The sequence below is a fragment of the Emys orbicularis genome, chromosome 15 (genome assembly GCF_028017835.1).
Source record: "Emys orbicularis isolate rEmyOrb1 chromosome 15, rEmyOrb1.hap1, whole genome shotgun sequence".
Lineage (NCBI taxonomy): Eukaryota > Metazoa > Chordata > Testudines > Emydidae > Emys > Emys orbicularis.
Window position 1 is genome coordinate 34,549,316 of NC_088697.1, and position 14,602 is coordinate 34,563,917.

The following is a 14,602-nucleotide window of genomic DNA, read 5'->3' on the forward strand; positions in this document are numbered from 1 at the left end:
AACTATCACACATAGGTATAACAACACATGAATAAAGATTCTTAGGTGGTTAATGAGCCATGGGGAGGTGTGATGTAATTCCTGGTTTCACGGGTAAAATACTAGCAACAAAAAGCCGCCTTTCTTTCCCCAGCTCAAGACCGGCAAGTCATCTGGTCCTGAAGTCTGCCATGCAGTAGAAGAGAGAGGCTTTTGCTTCTTAATAAACCTCCAATAACGAAACAGTCAATTTGAAATCAAACATTTGCAAAATGAGAAAGCAAGAAAAAAACTACAACTAACAGAAACGTTATTGTGTTCTGGTCTCATGAACTAACACAATTCTAGAGTTGGAGAACTCAAAGGCTTTTAGGCTGAAACAAAAAAAGTGTTGTGTAGTTTGTGTGTGAAATGCTTGCTTTTTGTTACTTGTTACCTTGTCTGCATTATTGTAACCTTAACGGGGTCCATCAAACTACCCTAGGGATCCATGATTTTAAGTATTTAAAATGGTTCTCTCTACCGTGTGGGCCTACTGTCCTCTGGTAGGCCCCTCCCTGAGATTGGGTTGAAGTGGTATGTGCAATAGGGTGACCAGACAGCAAATGTGAACAATCAGGACAGGAGTGGGAGGATAATAGGAGCCTATATAAGAAAAAGACCCCAAAAAAGCAAGACTGTGCCTATAAAATCGGGACATCTAGTCACCCTAATGTGCAATAACATAAAAAAGCAATACTGCTATATTGAAGCATTATCCAACCATGAGCCATGCCCTATTTGAACGTCTAATAAGCGTTATTGAATAGTGTTCCTCCTACATTATTTCGGTGTAGGAAATCACTCTGCTATCAATCAGGGAAAAGGGCCCATTAATAAGTACTTTGTGTGAGGCTGTAGAGGGGTCATAAACGTGCTGCAGACATAGCAGGTAACTTGTGCCCTATGACAGGACCAGCTTCGATCCCACAAACTCTTACGCGCACATTTGACTTCACTCCCCCGAGCAACCCTGCTCACTTCGCCGGCCTTAGTAGAGCGGAGGGAGGGGGGAACACGGGAGTTTACAGGGGCGCAGGCGCAGAGCGCAACCGCCCCTGCACGCGCGAAAACTACAGTTCCCGGCAGCGGCGAGGCGGACAACGCCTGCCCAGAGTCCCACGTGACAGGCTCCCAGGCCGCCGTCCGTCACGTGCACGTCCTCGGCGGCCCGGTCACCTGATCCCCGCCGGGTCCAGCTCTGGGTGCCAAGATGGCTGCTTACCTGCAGTGGCGCCGCTTCGTGTTCTTTGACAGGGAGACGGTGAAGGAGCCGGCCGGGCCCGACGGGGGAGGAGCCGGCGGGGGGAAGCCCTTCGCCCTTCCGCCGGGCATCACCGTCTGCGACTCGGGCAGAGGCAGCCTGGTTTTCGGGGATATCCTTGCCCGGGGCTCCCTCAGGGGGCCGCCGTCTGGCGGCCTCTCCCACCTTGGATGTTAGCGGGGGGAGCGAAGCAGGGGCCCCCACCCCCTTTGAATGCTAGCGGGTAGGAACGAGGTTGGGGCGCCTTTCCCCCTCCGTGGGCGCCAGTGCGACGGGATGAGCTTTAGGAATGGCCAAGTCCGGAGTCGGCAGCGCGGTGACAAGATTGCTCCTTATGCCTGGCTGGTGCTGTACTGTTCAGATATTCGTATGTCTGTTTCACGTCACAGACTTGACCATCGCAATTGGCACCAAATGCTCCCCCGCCAACCTCAGCCCACGAGTCCAGGGCTGGATGAGCTGTATAGTCTGAACTAGTCTCTACTTACTGCTAGAGGAGGGAGCTTCTGAGTGGGGCTGAGGCACATTGACGGTGTGGAGTGGAAGAAACTTGCTCTCCCACCACCTGTGCTCTACCTGTTTTGTGGAGAAATGAAATGGGAAGTGTGTGAGTGATATATAATGCAGTCAATTTCAGAATATTTCTCCTTTATAGAAAGAGCGTTTTGGGTAGTTAACTGGGATATGGCAAGCATTCCCTGAAACCACAAGGAGTGGTTTTGCTGACCTAATGTGTGTTTTTGGAATCCATCAGGCTTTAAGAAGTGTAGTCCATTTTCTTTGTTGCACGATGCATGTGAAGACACATATGAATGCGTTCTGCGTGGCTGAGAATCACTGTTGGTAAGAACTAGAAAGAGTACAATGGGCAAAAATATTTAATCCATGTACTAGAAACAAGGTGACCACCCTCATCTTGAAATACACTATGGGTTCAATACAGTAAGGTTCTGAAAGCCTCCCGTTAAGCGCTTTTCATTGGGAGTCAGAAGTGTTTAGTACCTCTTAGCATTGGGCCCTAAACTAATAGTAGGATGTCTGTTAGGTGTGCGCAGAGCTGTTGCTTTGTTTTTCAGTTGCCGTTTGGCATATAGAAAATGTCTGCCTCTTCCAACTCCTGGTCACCTGCACGTTAAAATGTTCTCTAAATATTTTGTTGCTCTGTTATCACCTCAGTGTCTGGAATAATAGCTAGTATAACTATATTTGGCCAGCTGTCAATAATAAGGGTAGTTTAAGAAGGGTTTGGTTATGGTATGTGTGGTTTCATTTTTTTTCTATGTGTACCTTGACTATCATCTACATATGGAAGGTCAGATCTGGTTCTTGCCACGCTCCCTTCAGTTTAGCAGTTTCCAGGCTTACAAGCTGAGGGTGACTCACCTGTACCAGTTGAAGCAGCACAGCATCTTGGCTTCTGTTGGTGAAGATGAAGAAGGCATTAACCCGCTGGTAAGTCAAATGACAAAGAGGACGTGAGCCCATCTTGTGTGCTTTTCTGAGGAAGAGGAATGTACAGTAACTCCTCGCTTAACGTTGTTGTTATGTTCCTGAAAAATGCTATTTTAAGCGAAATGATGTTATGTGAATCCAATTTCCCCATAAGAATTAATGTAAATGGGGGGGTTAGATTCCAGGGATTTCTTTTTTTTACCAGAAAAAATACTATTTAATATTTAATTCTGTACACAGCAATGATGATTGTGAAGCTTGGTTGAGGTGGTGAAGTAAGAGGGTGGGATATTTCCCAGGAAATGCCTTACTGCTAAATGATGAACTAGCACTCAGCTGAGCCCTCAAGAGGTAACACGTTGTTAATGTAGCCTCACACTCTACAAGGCAGCACAAATGAAGGGAGGGGAGATAGCATGGCAGAGAGAGAGACACATAGTGTGTGTGTGTGAGAGATGCGCATTACCCCTTTAAGTACGCTGACCCCACTCTAAGTACACTCCCTTTTTAAGTAGATCCGCAAGTTGAGACAGCAGCTGCTGCCAGCAAGCTCCCTCGGTCCTGCGTGTCTCCCCCCTACTCTGTGGAGATGGGGTAAAGGAGCGGGGGGAGGGGGACACCTTTACATTACCACTCCTCTTCTCTCTTTCCCCCTCCCCCCCCCCCCGCACAGCAAGCAGGAGGCTCCCTGGAACACCTCCAAGGCAGAAGGCAGGAGCAGCACATGGCAGTGGTGGGAGGGACAGCTGAACTACCCGGCAATTGATAGCCTGCTGGGCAGCTGCCGCACAGGGAACTTAGGGGAGCAGGGAGCTGATGGAGGGGCTGCTGGTCCACCCTGGTTCCAAGCCCCCACCAGCTAGCTCCAACGGGCTGCTCTTACTGCAAGCAGTGGACAAAGCAGGCGGCTGCCAAACAGCGTTATAAGGGAGCATTGCACAACTTTAAACGAGCAAGTTCCCTAATTGATCAGCAACGTAACAACATTAACCGGCATGACTTTAAGTGAGGAGTTACTGTATTGGGATTAGTTTGGGAATGTCTTTGGTGTAAAAACAGTGTGCTAAATTCTAGCTCTCTGGACTTAAAAGGGACCAGGTTTTGGCCCCAATATACCTTAGGACCATATCTACTCACATTCTGTCTGTGTTGTTTGCAGGTTAAAGTCTGGAACTTAGAGAAACGAGATGGTGGGAATCCTCTTTGCACAAGGATTTTCCCAGCAATACCGGGTAACAAACCGACAGTTGTGTCCTGCCTAACTGTCCATGAGAATCTTAACTTCATGGCTATCGGTAAGTGAAAAGCAAATGCCTCCTGAAGATGCCGAACAAACTCTGAAGTTAATATGATGGAATGATAATGGGTTGGTCCTACAGAAGGCAGCGTAGAGTGTTCTGACATTTTCACGTCGCGTGGTTTTCAGCCTAAAGAGAATGTACCTGACACTACTTGAGAACATCAGTAATTACTTGCTGAAGTTTGGTAAATCTTGATTTTTACTATAATTTATTTGCAAAGAGTTAATGCTTTATTGAGGTTTAAAATTTAGGTACATACTCCGTTTAGCTATATTTCAAATTTTTATTTAAATTAACGGGGCTTAAAAATTATTTAAAAAAAACCAAAAAGGACACTCTGGTAATTTAGATTTTGTTCAGGCAGAGGAGAATGGGTTTTGCAATATGGTAGTACCAGGCTATAAAATATATAGGAAAGATAAAGAAGGTCACACAGGTCGGGGAGTGGCATTCTATGTTAAAGGAACCATAGTCAAATAAGGTGCCAATCTGAAATGAAACAAACTGTACTATAGACTCTCTATGGATAGAAATTGCATGCAGGGCCGGATTTATACCTTACGCGCCCCTAGGTACAGCATCTTCAATGCTGCCACCATCCCTCTCCTTTTCCCCCCCCCTCCCCTCCCCCCGCAGCCTACAGCTGACCTTTGTGTTTTTTGTAAAAAATGAATCGAAAACAAATATAAATGATAATTTAAATATTTATTGAATACAATAACAAAAAATACATGTAATTAAAATAATCACATAGGTAGCAGGTAGATGCGACTTTACTGCACATGTTTCTTCCTTGACTTTTGCTTCGCAAACATGCTAATGATATCCTTGCAATCCATATATTTTTAAAAGTTCTCCTTCAATAGTTAGAAGGGTCCAGGCTTCTGACCCTCGGGAGCTTTAGACCTGAAGGGGATGCTGGGGTTTAGTGCTTCAGCCCTGCGGCTCTGTTCCTGGCTTCAGCCCCGGAGGGCGGGGTGCCAGGGCTTGGGACTTTAGCTACGAGGGGAGTGCTGGTTTCAGCCTCAGCGCTTCCATGATAGCTAAAGCCCTGAGCCCCAGTGCGCCCCTCCCCTGCTGAAACTGGGACCGGAGCTGTACAAGCGCTGGCTGAAGCCCCGAGTCCCAGCGCTCCCCCCAGATCTAAAGTCCTGAGCCCTCGTGCTCCCAAGGGTCAGAAGCCCTGATACCCGCACCGCCCTGACTCCCCCCTACCTGTGGCTGTAGTCCCAATCCCTCCGTCCCCTTGGTGTCTGAAGTCCGTAAGGTCTTGTTCGGAGTTGCGGACATTTCAGAGTTACGGACAACCTCCATTCCCAAGGTGTCCGTAACTCTGAGGTCCTACTGTATCATTGGGTTGTTTATAAGTTTTAAAATAAGCTTACGCTAACCACTTTTAACCGTGTATGTATTAACTTTTTAACTTTTAACCCACTTTTAACTTTTAGGTAACCCTAGAACGCTGGTGCCCCTAGGCATGTGCCTACTGTGCCTAATTGGAAATCTGGCCCTGATTGCATGCTTGACTAAAAAAAAGTATAGCAGTAGGCATAGGCGATCAACCACCTGACAAGGATGGTGACAGCGATTCTGAAATGATAAAGTTGGTTAGAGAGGCTCCAGAAGCAGAAAGCGCCGTTATAATGACTGGGTAAATGTCACATTGGGGCATGACGCTGAGATAAAATTTCGTGACCGCATGAGTGACTGCTTCTTGGAGCAGCTAGTTCTGGAACCCACAAGGGGCAGATGAGCACGATTTGTTGTGGGAAGAGTTAACACGGCTTTTTGTAAAGGAAAGTCATGCCTCACCAACTTATTCGGATTCTTTGAGGGTGTCAACAAGCACTTGGACAAAGGTGATCCAGTGGATATAGTGTACTAGGACTTTCAGGAAGCCTTTGACGAGGTCCATCACCAAAGGCTCTTATGCAAACTAAATAGTCATGAGATAAGAGAGAAGGTCTTCTCGTGGATCAGTAACTTGTTCAGAGACTTGTTCTAAAAATGTGACTTTTGACCAACTGGTTTCCTTCCATTTTACAATGTTGACTTTTATAGTGCTTATTATGTACATGTGGCGCGCTGTGATTGATTTAAAACAACTGTTACACAAAACTGGTTCCAGTGAGTTAGGCGTCTGTTGTAGCAAAGCAAAACAATAAGGAGCAATGGGAGAAAATAAACCATAAAGAAAGCGTGTGTGTAAGAAACCGAGATTAAACTTTCTCAAACAGTAAGGCTTTGCACTGGTCCAGGAGATGGCCGTGAAGAGGTCCTAGTAGGCTCCACTCAGGAAGGGAGTTCGATACATGAGTCTGTGAAGTGAGAAGACCATGGGACCACCCCAGTATGCATATCTGTCTGGGAAACAACAAGGAGGATCCAGCTGACTGCAGCTGCCTAGGACTTAATACTAGTATATGTTTGGAAAGTGCCATAGACATAAACAGTTTAGTCCTTTTCCTTCAACAGGTTTTGCAGATGGAAGTGTTGTGCTTACAAAAGGTGACATCACACGAGACCGACACAGTAAGACCCAGATCTTGCATGAAGGCAATTACCCGGTCACTGGCCTTGCCTTCCGCCAGTCTGGGAAAATCACCCACCTTTTTGTTGTCACCACGGAGAACATCCAGGTAAGATATTGGCTTGACAAAGCAGTAATGGAGGTCAGACTCTGGCCCACTGCTTGTAACAGCTCCTGGTTATTTATCACCAATCTGCGGTTCGATATAATCTCTGAAAAATCATATTTCATTCACAGTCCTATATGCTGTCAGTGAAGGATTATCCTCGCCTGGAGCTGGACACACATGGTTGCGGTTTACGCTGCTCCACGCTCAGCGACCCCTCTCAGGACCTCCAGTTCATTGTGGCAGGAAACGAATGTGTGTATCTGTACCAGCCAGATGAGCGTGGCCCCTGCTTTGCCTTTGAGGGACAGAAGTTGATCGTTCACTGGTATCGGGGATACCTCATCATTGTTTCCAAGGACCGGAAGAGCTCTCCAAAGTAAGACTCCGGGAAGCAGATGAGTCCATTTTACATGTATTCACTGTGCGGTTTTTGTTCTTTGCAGCTCTCCTGGCGCTTTGTTGTGCAAGGCTATTGTGACACGGAGCTCCATTGCTCTCAGCTGGCAGAGGGCTCACTGGTCTGTGACAGCAACTCCTAACAGGCCTACCGCTTTCATAGTATTCATTCAGAAAGAGTACCAGATGAGGTTTTTAAATGGTTATGATTATTGTCGTAAATGTTGGTATGGCCGCTATGTAAGGAGTTATGTGTATATCCACTGGAAATATGTTCTGATAGTTTGTATCAAGGTGTTAATCCCCAGCAGAGGTGAAGAACTGATTTCCTGCCAGAACAAAGATATTTATCCGTCTGTCTGTTGACATGTAAATTGAGTATTGTCTCGTTCACACTCCCCAGTCTGAGCTAAATGCAGAGGAAGAATTGAGATTTAACAGGAAGAGAAGAACAGCAGGGGGGTAAGAACCTTATCCGGGGATGCACTTCAGCAGTTTACTAGACTATATCTGGGGACAAGGAAACCACCCTGTATTCCTTTGCCGAGGAAGTAATCGGGTGGTGCGATTACATTCATGAAAATAGGATCTCAACCAGGTTTGGTTGAAAACACTGCAAAAAGGCTTTGGGTAAGATAATCTTATTTGGACAGAAGGTCAGATAGTTCAGCTTAGTCTCTAGGAATGGTGTTACGACTTTGTTTGATAGGTAACCCTTCCTTCTGTTTCCATTATCCTTGCTCACTATCTCATAAATCTTGATCTTTGATGATAAACTTATGATTGTTTTCACTGTAAGTATAATTCAGTGCTGTAGTATTGTACGAGATGCTGCTCCAGAATTGAATCATTCAAGATGGTGTGTACACTGTTGTCTTAGGGACAAAAAACCTCTTATTACTGTGAGTGTTCCATCATTAAGGAGCTGAACACTACAGGGGAATGCTCCCAAGTGGTTTGGGGACTGGAGTGCACCTGTCGTTAACCTGCAAGGCAAAGTAAAGGGGATATAGCCCAGAGGAGACGGTTTGGGAGCTAACAGGCTGGAAGTGTCAGGGAGCTGACACCCAGTTAAGCAGCAGCAAGTCTCTCTCTAGCTGGAGGCAGAGTGGGTAATAAGGTGACTCTCAGTCCTGGGCACCCCGAGAATCATCCCAGGTGTTGACTGACATTACTGTGGCATGTGATTGGTATTAGAGCCCTGGCAAAGGCTGCTATGAATTCAGCTGAATCTACAGAATCCAGTCATTGCTCCCGGCATACACCACCATCCAGATCCAGTGTCATCTGTCACCACCCTTTTATAACTCAGATATGATTTCTCCCATCTAGTATATGGACTAACATGCGATATACTCACATGGTTGTTCAAAGGTTTGTATCCCGGCTCTAAGTGTGTTAAGGAGACGCTGTTTAGAATGTGATTCAGAAATCCAGGGGCACGCGTGTTAATCTCTTCCTCTTTCTTTTGGTATCCAGATCAGAGTTTGCTGGGAGCGACCCACAGAACTCTGACAAGCAAATCTTGAATGTCTATGACCTGTGTAACAAGTTCATTGCGTACAGCTCGGTCTTCGATGATGTGGTGGATGTCTTAGCAGAGTGGGGGTCTCTCTACGTGCTGACTAGAGATGGGAAGATCCATGCGCTTCAGGAGAAGGATACTCAGACCAAACTTGAGGCAAGCCACCTTCTTAATCTGTTTTATGGCTTCAGATTTGTAAAAGCTCCACAGATTAGAGGTTGAGAAGCCAGCACTTTGGACAAGTGAGTTATATGTTGGCTGTACGTTGTTGCCTTGTTGCTCCCAGGATATTGGAGAGACAAGGTGGGTGAGGGACCAATAGAAGATGTGACTTCCCTGACCTTGTCTGTAAGTGAGTTATATAGCAGATGAGCTAACAGCTTTTCTGCACAACCCAGGCATTGCAGACAACTTAGGGCATGGCTACACTTGCAGATGTAGAGCGCTGTGAGTTAAACCAGCCCTCGGAGAGCGCAGTAGGGAAAGCGCTGCAGTGTGTCCACACTGTCAGATTCAAGCGCACTGCCATGGCCACATTAGCAGCTCTTGCAACGGCCACAGAGAGCAGTGCATTGTGGTAGCTATCCCAGCATGTAAGTGGCTGCAACGTGCTTTTCAAATGCGGGGGTGGGGTGGAGTGTGACAGGGAGTGTGTTGGGTGTATGTGTGGGGGGGGGAGAGTGGGTTTTTGGGGGGCTGAGAGCATGTCAGCATGCTGTCTTGTAAGTTCAGACAGCAGCAGGCCCCCCTCTCCCGCCTCTCTCTCTCACACAGCATTCCACAGTAATGCTTTGCTTTGTCCTGGAGCAGATAAGCATGCCGGATGTCAGAAAAGGAGCTTTGAAAGGGGATATCCACATTCGTGCAGCGATTCCAAAACAATGACAAGAGTGGCCACTTGACTTAAGGGGATTATGGGACATATCTGGAGGCCGATCAGAGCGTAGTAATGCAACACCTCGTTCACACTGACGCTGGGGCGTTTCAGCTGAGACGCACCAAGCGTTGTGCTTCTCGTGGAGGTGGATTACCAGGAGCGTTCCAGCTGCAGAGTCCAGGCGCTCTAAGTGCGTTGCCAGTGTGGACGGGTCATGAGTTAGGGCGTCCGGGGATGCTTTAATGCACTCTAACTCGCAAGTGTAGCCATGCCCTTAGTATCTTATGCAAACCTGTATAGGGCTTTGGACAGCATTGAGTGGAAGGAACAACTAGCCTTGCGGGCACTTATGATGTTTACCTGGTGAGATGTGTAGCAGGTGAAATATGCCACTCTCTAGAGCAGAGGGGTCAAAAACCTCCTTCCTTGTGTTGGATTTATTTTCAGATGTGGCAGATTCTAAGATTTTATGTAAAAAAAAAAAAAGTTTCTAGTCCTTGTGGCTGTGAAGGAAACTTCTCAAATATGAACCAAAAAGAATGCATCGGTTTATAATCTTCTTGAATCTGCAGACAGTCTGAGACACAATAGCTTTGAGAGGTGTGAACTCTCCCATTAATCTCAACGGAGTATTAATTTTTAAGCCTTATTATGACACTTGAATGTAAGCATTAATTAGGTAATTGATGACTAGTTAGTGAATGGTATGGGGAAGGAGGTGAGAATGAAACCCAAGGAGGTGGGAATTGCTGCTAAAAAAGAAATGCAGAGGGAAGAGAGGAGGAAATACCTGAAGACCGGGTTGAGGGATGGAAACAGAGAAAGGAGGATAAGGCGGGAAGGGAAACAAAGGGCGGAAATAACGGTGTAGCTGAAGGGGAGCAGATTACCCTGTTGCGTGAGGCTGAATGTGACAATAAGGGACTGAACAAATAATTACTGACAGTTGTGTTGTTATGTAAAAGCCAGATTCTACTACTGATCTCTGTGGTAACCTGCCATTGATCTCAGTGGAAGGCCTGTGCATCGAGGGGAGCGTGTTGTCCTGAACATGTTATTCGACCTGTGGACTGTAATTAAAAATTAAATTTGGCCCTTGCCTCAGAATAAATTTGACATCTCCTTCCAGAGATTTAACCTTTCTGCTTTGTGAGGCTTGCAGGGCTGAGGAGAGGCCCATATGTGGTATAGGGACAGAGATGGTTATTGTGGTTAAACGTAAGAGTGGCCATACTGGGTGAGACCAATGGTTTATCCGGTAAATTATCCTGTCTTCTGACGGTGGTAGATGCTTCAGAGGGAATGACAGAACAGGGCAATTACTGAGCGATTCATCCCGTCATCCAGTCCCAACTTCTGGCAGTCAGAGGTTTAGGGACACCTAGACTATGGGGTTGCAGGTGTCCCTGACCAATAGTCATCGATGGACCGATCCTATCCATGAATTGATCTAATTCCTGTTTGAACCCAACTATAGCTTTGTCCCTCAAAACATCCCCTTGCAATGAGTTCCACAGGTTGACCATGCGTTGTGTGATAAAATACTTCCTTATGTTTGTCTTAAACCTGCTGCCTATTAAAGGACGCATACTTGTGACCTGATGTGGGGGAGTCTCAAGGAGTCAGGACAGGACTTGGGAGGTGGATACATGTTAGTCAATATGATGCTTCTTTGCAGTACACGCAATCTGATCTGTCCATTACACATAATATGATCTTACTGATTGAGTCCCCTATATTCTTAGATCTCTGCACTGCAGTTTCCTCTCTCTCATACCTCATAAAGAGTTCATTCTCCTCATCCACCCCACCTTCAAGGCTCTGCCCCGTCTTCTACCTCTTCTGCCTTCATCTCTGTTCTATGGCAGTGAGAAGCCCAAGTCACTCTGGTCTGAGGGGGAAATTACACGTTTGTGGGGTGTCTTGGTTTCCTTTGGGATTCAAGGCAGGGAAATTGCCTGACCTCTGCGTAAGAAGGAGAGAGAAGCTCTTGCCCTCATATTGCCATCTTCTCTTCACATTCCACAGATGCTGTTCAAAAAGAACCTGTTTGAAATGGCTATTAACCTGGCCAAGAGTCACCACTTGGACAGCGATGGCTTATCAGAGATTTTCAGGCAATATGGAGATCATCTATACAACAAAGGGAACCATGATGGAGCCATTCAGCAGTATATACGGTAGGAAGGGGTCATGAAAAGCCAGGGGAATATAATGAAAGTATACAGGGGCTGCTGAGGCCTTGCATTTAGCTAGTTCCTGGATAACAGACACAAGTCAAACCTAATGTAATGAGTTGTAGTGGTAATAAAGGGTCTGTCAGTCAGCCTTACAGGGTTCTAAATTAACAGCATCACCTTGGGAAAGGAACGTGAGCATCACTATGTACAGCTCAATGAAGAACTCTGCTTTTTTACCACAGCTGTATATTGAGTGACAAGGTGTTAGGATGCATAAGGAACAGGATTGAGACTAAACAAAAAATATTATAATGTCATTATATAAACAATGGTTTGCCTTCATTTTTGAATTCTGTGGGCAGTACTGGTTATCCCACTTCAAAAAGGATATTACAGAATTGGGGGAGTTTACAAAAGGGTAACAGTAGTCGGGTATGGAAAACTTCTCCTGTTAAGAATGAAAAGATTGTGATTGTTACCTTAGAAAGGAGAGAAACAGGAGATGATGTTATATAAATATATAAAATAGTGAATGCTCCAGAGAAGTAGATCAGGAACTTCTGTTCTCTCTGTCTAGTAATATGAGAAACAAAAGGATGTTTGGTGAGATTGAAAGGTGACAGGTTCAAAACTTGATAAAAGGAAATACTTTTTCAGATAGTGCACATTTAGACTATGGAATGTATTGTCATAGGATGTCATTGAGGTCAAGAATTTAGCAAGATTCAAAGAGGGATTGGACATTTATTATGGATATCCAGAATATCCAGAGATATAATATGTTTGCAGTGTTGTGGTAGCCGCGTTGGTCCCAGGATATTAGAGAGACAAGGTGAGTGAGAACATAAGAATGGCCCTACTGGGTCAGACCAAAGGTCCATCTAGCCCAGTATCCTGTCTTCTGACAATGGCCAGTGCCAGGTGCCCCTGAGGGAATGAACAGAACAGGTAATCATCAAGTGAGCCATCCCCTGTCGCTCATTCCCAGCTTCTGGCAAACAGAGCCTAGGGACACCATTCCTGCCCATCCTGGCTAATACCCACTGATGGACCTATCCTCCATGAATTATCTGTGAGGTAATATCTTTTATTAGACCCACTTCTGTTGGTGAAAGAGACCAGCTTTTGAGCTACACAGAGCTCTTTTTCAGGTCTATGTAGCTCGAAAGTTTGTCCTTTTTCACCTTGCACTGGTGTTAAGTGCAAGGGATACAGACTCTTTCATCCAACTCTCCCCCCCCCCCCCCATAGGACATTTTGGGGAGGAGGATTGAGAACTAGGCGATGATGGCAGGCAGTTCTGCACAGACTGCAGAGGGAGTCTAGCATCCAGCAGCCTTTCTAGAAGCTCAACCAGATGCCTCAACATGTCTGATTGCTCCTTCATAATCTGCAGCATCTCATCCTGCATGGCACGCTCTTGTTCCCTGCATGCTCTCCTGTCCTCCCTGTCCATGGCCAGGTTCTCGGAGAGTGAAATCCTCCATTCTCTGTCTCAGCTGTCTGTGAGGCGTGCGTTAACTCCTTCAACATGTCCTCCCGAGTCTTCCTTTTCCACCTTCTAATCTGAGAAAGTCTCTGTCCCGGTGTGGAAAATACGCCAACGAACAAGATTTCAACTGCAAGGAATTCAAAGCACAAGGGTACCATTGACAGGGCATACATTGTTTCTGGTGCAAGGTTGATTATTTGTATTAAAAAACCACACCCCTTAATACACTTCACTGCACACCACAACGTAATCACAACCGCTAGCTCTTGCAAGAGTCGGTTTGCTGCTCCAGCCAAGGTGAGTAAGGCCACGAGGCATGGGCGACAGGTTTTGTGCTGCTGCTTTTGTGAAGACATCATTAGGAGCACAGTTGGACACTTGAGAAATGCCCCCTTTCCCCTAGAAACCTGGATGGTGCTTGAGGACAGGCACCATCGTAAAGCTCCCCAAATAGTTGGTTTTTTTACAAAGGCGGCACTAGGTTTCAGGGGAGGGAGACACACAGGAAGCTGCCCCCCACCCATCCACTGTAATCCCTTCCAACCACAGCCACGGCACCTTAGGGAAAGCGTGGTTGCGTGACCCAGATTTCACCAAAGGGAGGCGGATTACTTGTTGTATTGTTTGTGGTTCAAGGGCTTGCATTGAAAACTTCCCCCATTTCCCCTAGGAGACCCAATGCATCTCTTGAGGGGAACAGAGGTAGCAAGGGAGCAGATGCTGCAAGCGTCTGGGTACAGACCTGGTCCTTATGCTGCAATGCCGTGTGCTGCAATGATGTCAGCAGAGTTAATACTGGAGTGGCGCGGGAAAGTGCCCTACTGTGGTGGGAAAAAATAAGGCAGCCCTTCCCAGAAACCTGCAAAGGATTGCAGAGTACCTCCATGAAAGCTTCATAGAGATCTTCATGGAGGATTTCCAGGCCATCCCTGGCACATAAATAATCTCTGCGTAGCTGGAGTGGCCACCGATACCCACTACACCTCCATTTTTGTTTGGTTTAAACAAAAAATTAATAGCACGTAAACCCTACAGTTTGATTGGAAATGTGTAGTCACCAGAGGTGCCTTCCCGGTATCATGCTCAGCAGTCACCTGTTCCTGCGAAGGGATGGGCTCACTGGTTAAAGACAGTTCTTGGCTGTTGGGGAGAATGGATCCTCTGCTTGCCTGCCTCCCATTCTCCTCCTCCTCTTCATCGTCAACAATGTCCTCCTTGTTGTTGCCCGAGGTGGCCCAGGACTCCTGGGAGGTGGTATCCAAACTCCATTTTGGGGTAGTGGTGGGGTCGCCATCGAGAATCATACGCAGCGCCTCATAAAAGCGGCATGTTTGTGGGGCGGAACCAGAATGACTGTTCACCTCCCTTGACTTCTGGTACGCTTGCAGAAGCTCCTTTATTTTCACGCAGCACTTCTATGTGTCTCTGGTGTACCCCATCTCCCGCATGCCCCGCGTG

General features: G+C 46.5%; 1 protein-coding gene across 1 annotated transcript in view; it reads left to right on the forward strand.

The window, feature by feature from the left end:
* Positions 1-1,231: 1,231 nt before the first annotated feature.
* Positions 1,232-14,602, forward strand: part of LOC135889150 (vacuolar protein sorting-associated protein 11 homolog) — a 29,330-nt gene continuing 15,959 nt past the window's right edge. The window contains exons 1-7 of the mRNA XM_065416959.1: positions 1,232-1,394; positions 2,586-2,734; positions 3,894-4,029; positions 6,511-6,674; positions 6,803-7,050; positions 8,550-8,751; positions 11,501-11,652. Of these exons, the coding sequence (XP_065273031.1) occupies positions 1,232-1,394; positions 2,586-2,734; positions 3,894-4,029; positions 6,511-6,674; positions 6,803-7,050; positions 8,550-8,751; positions 11,501-11,652 (1,214 nt within the window). The remainder of the gene's footprint in view (positions 1,395-2,585; positions 2,735-3,893; positions 4,030-6,510; positions 6,675-6,802; positions 7,051-8,549; positions 8,752-11,500; positions 11,653-14,602) is intronic.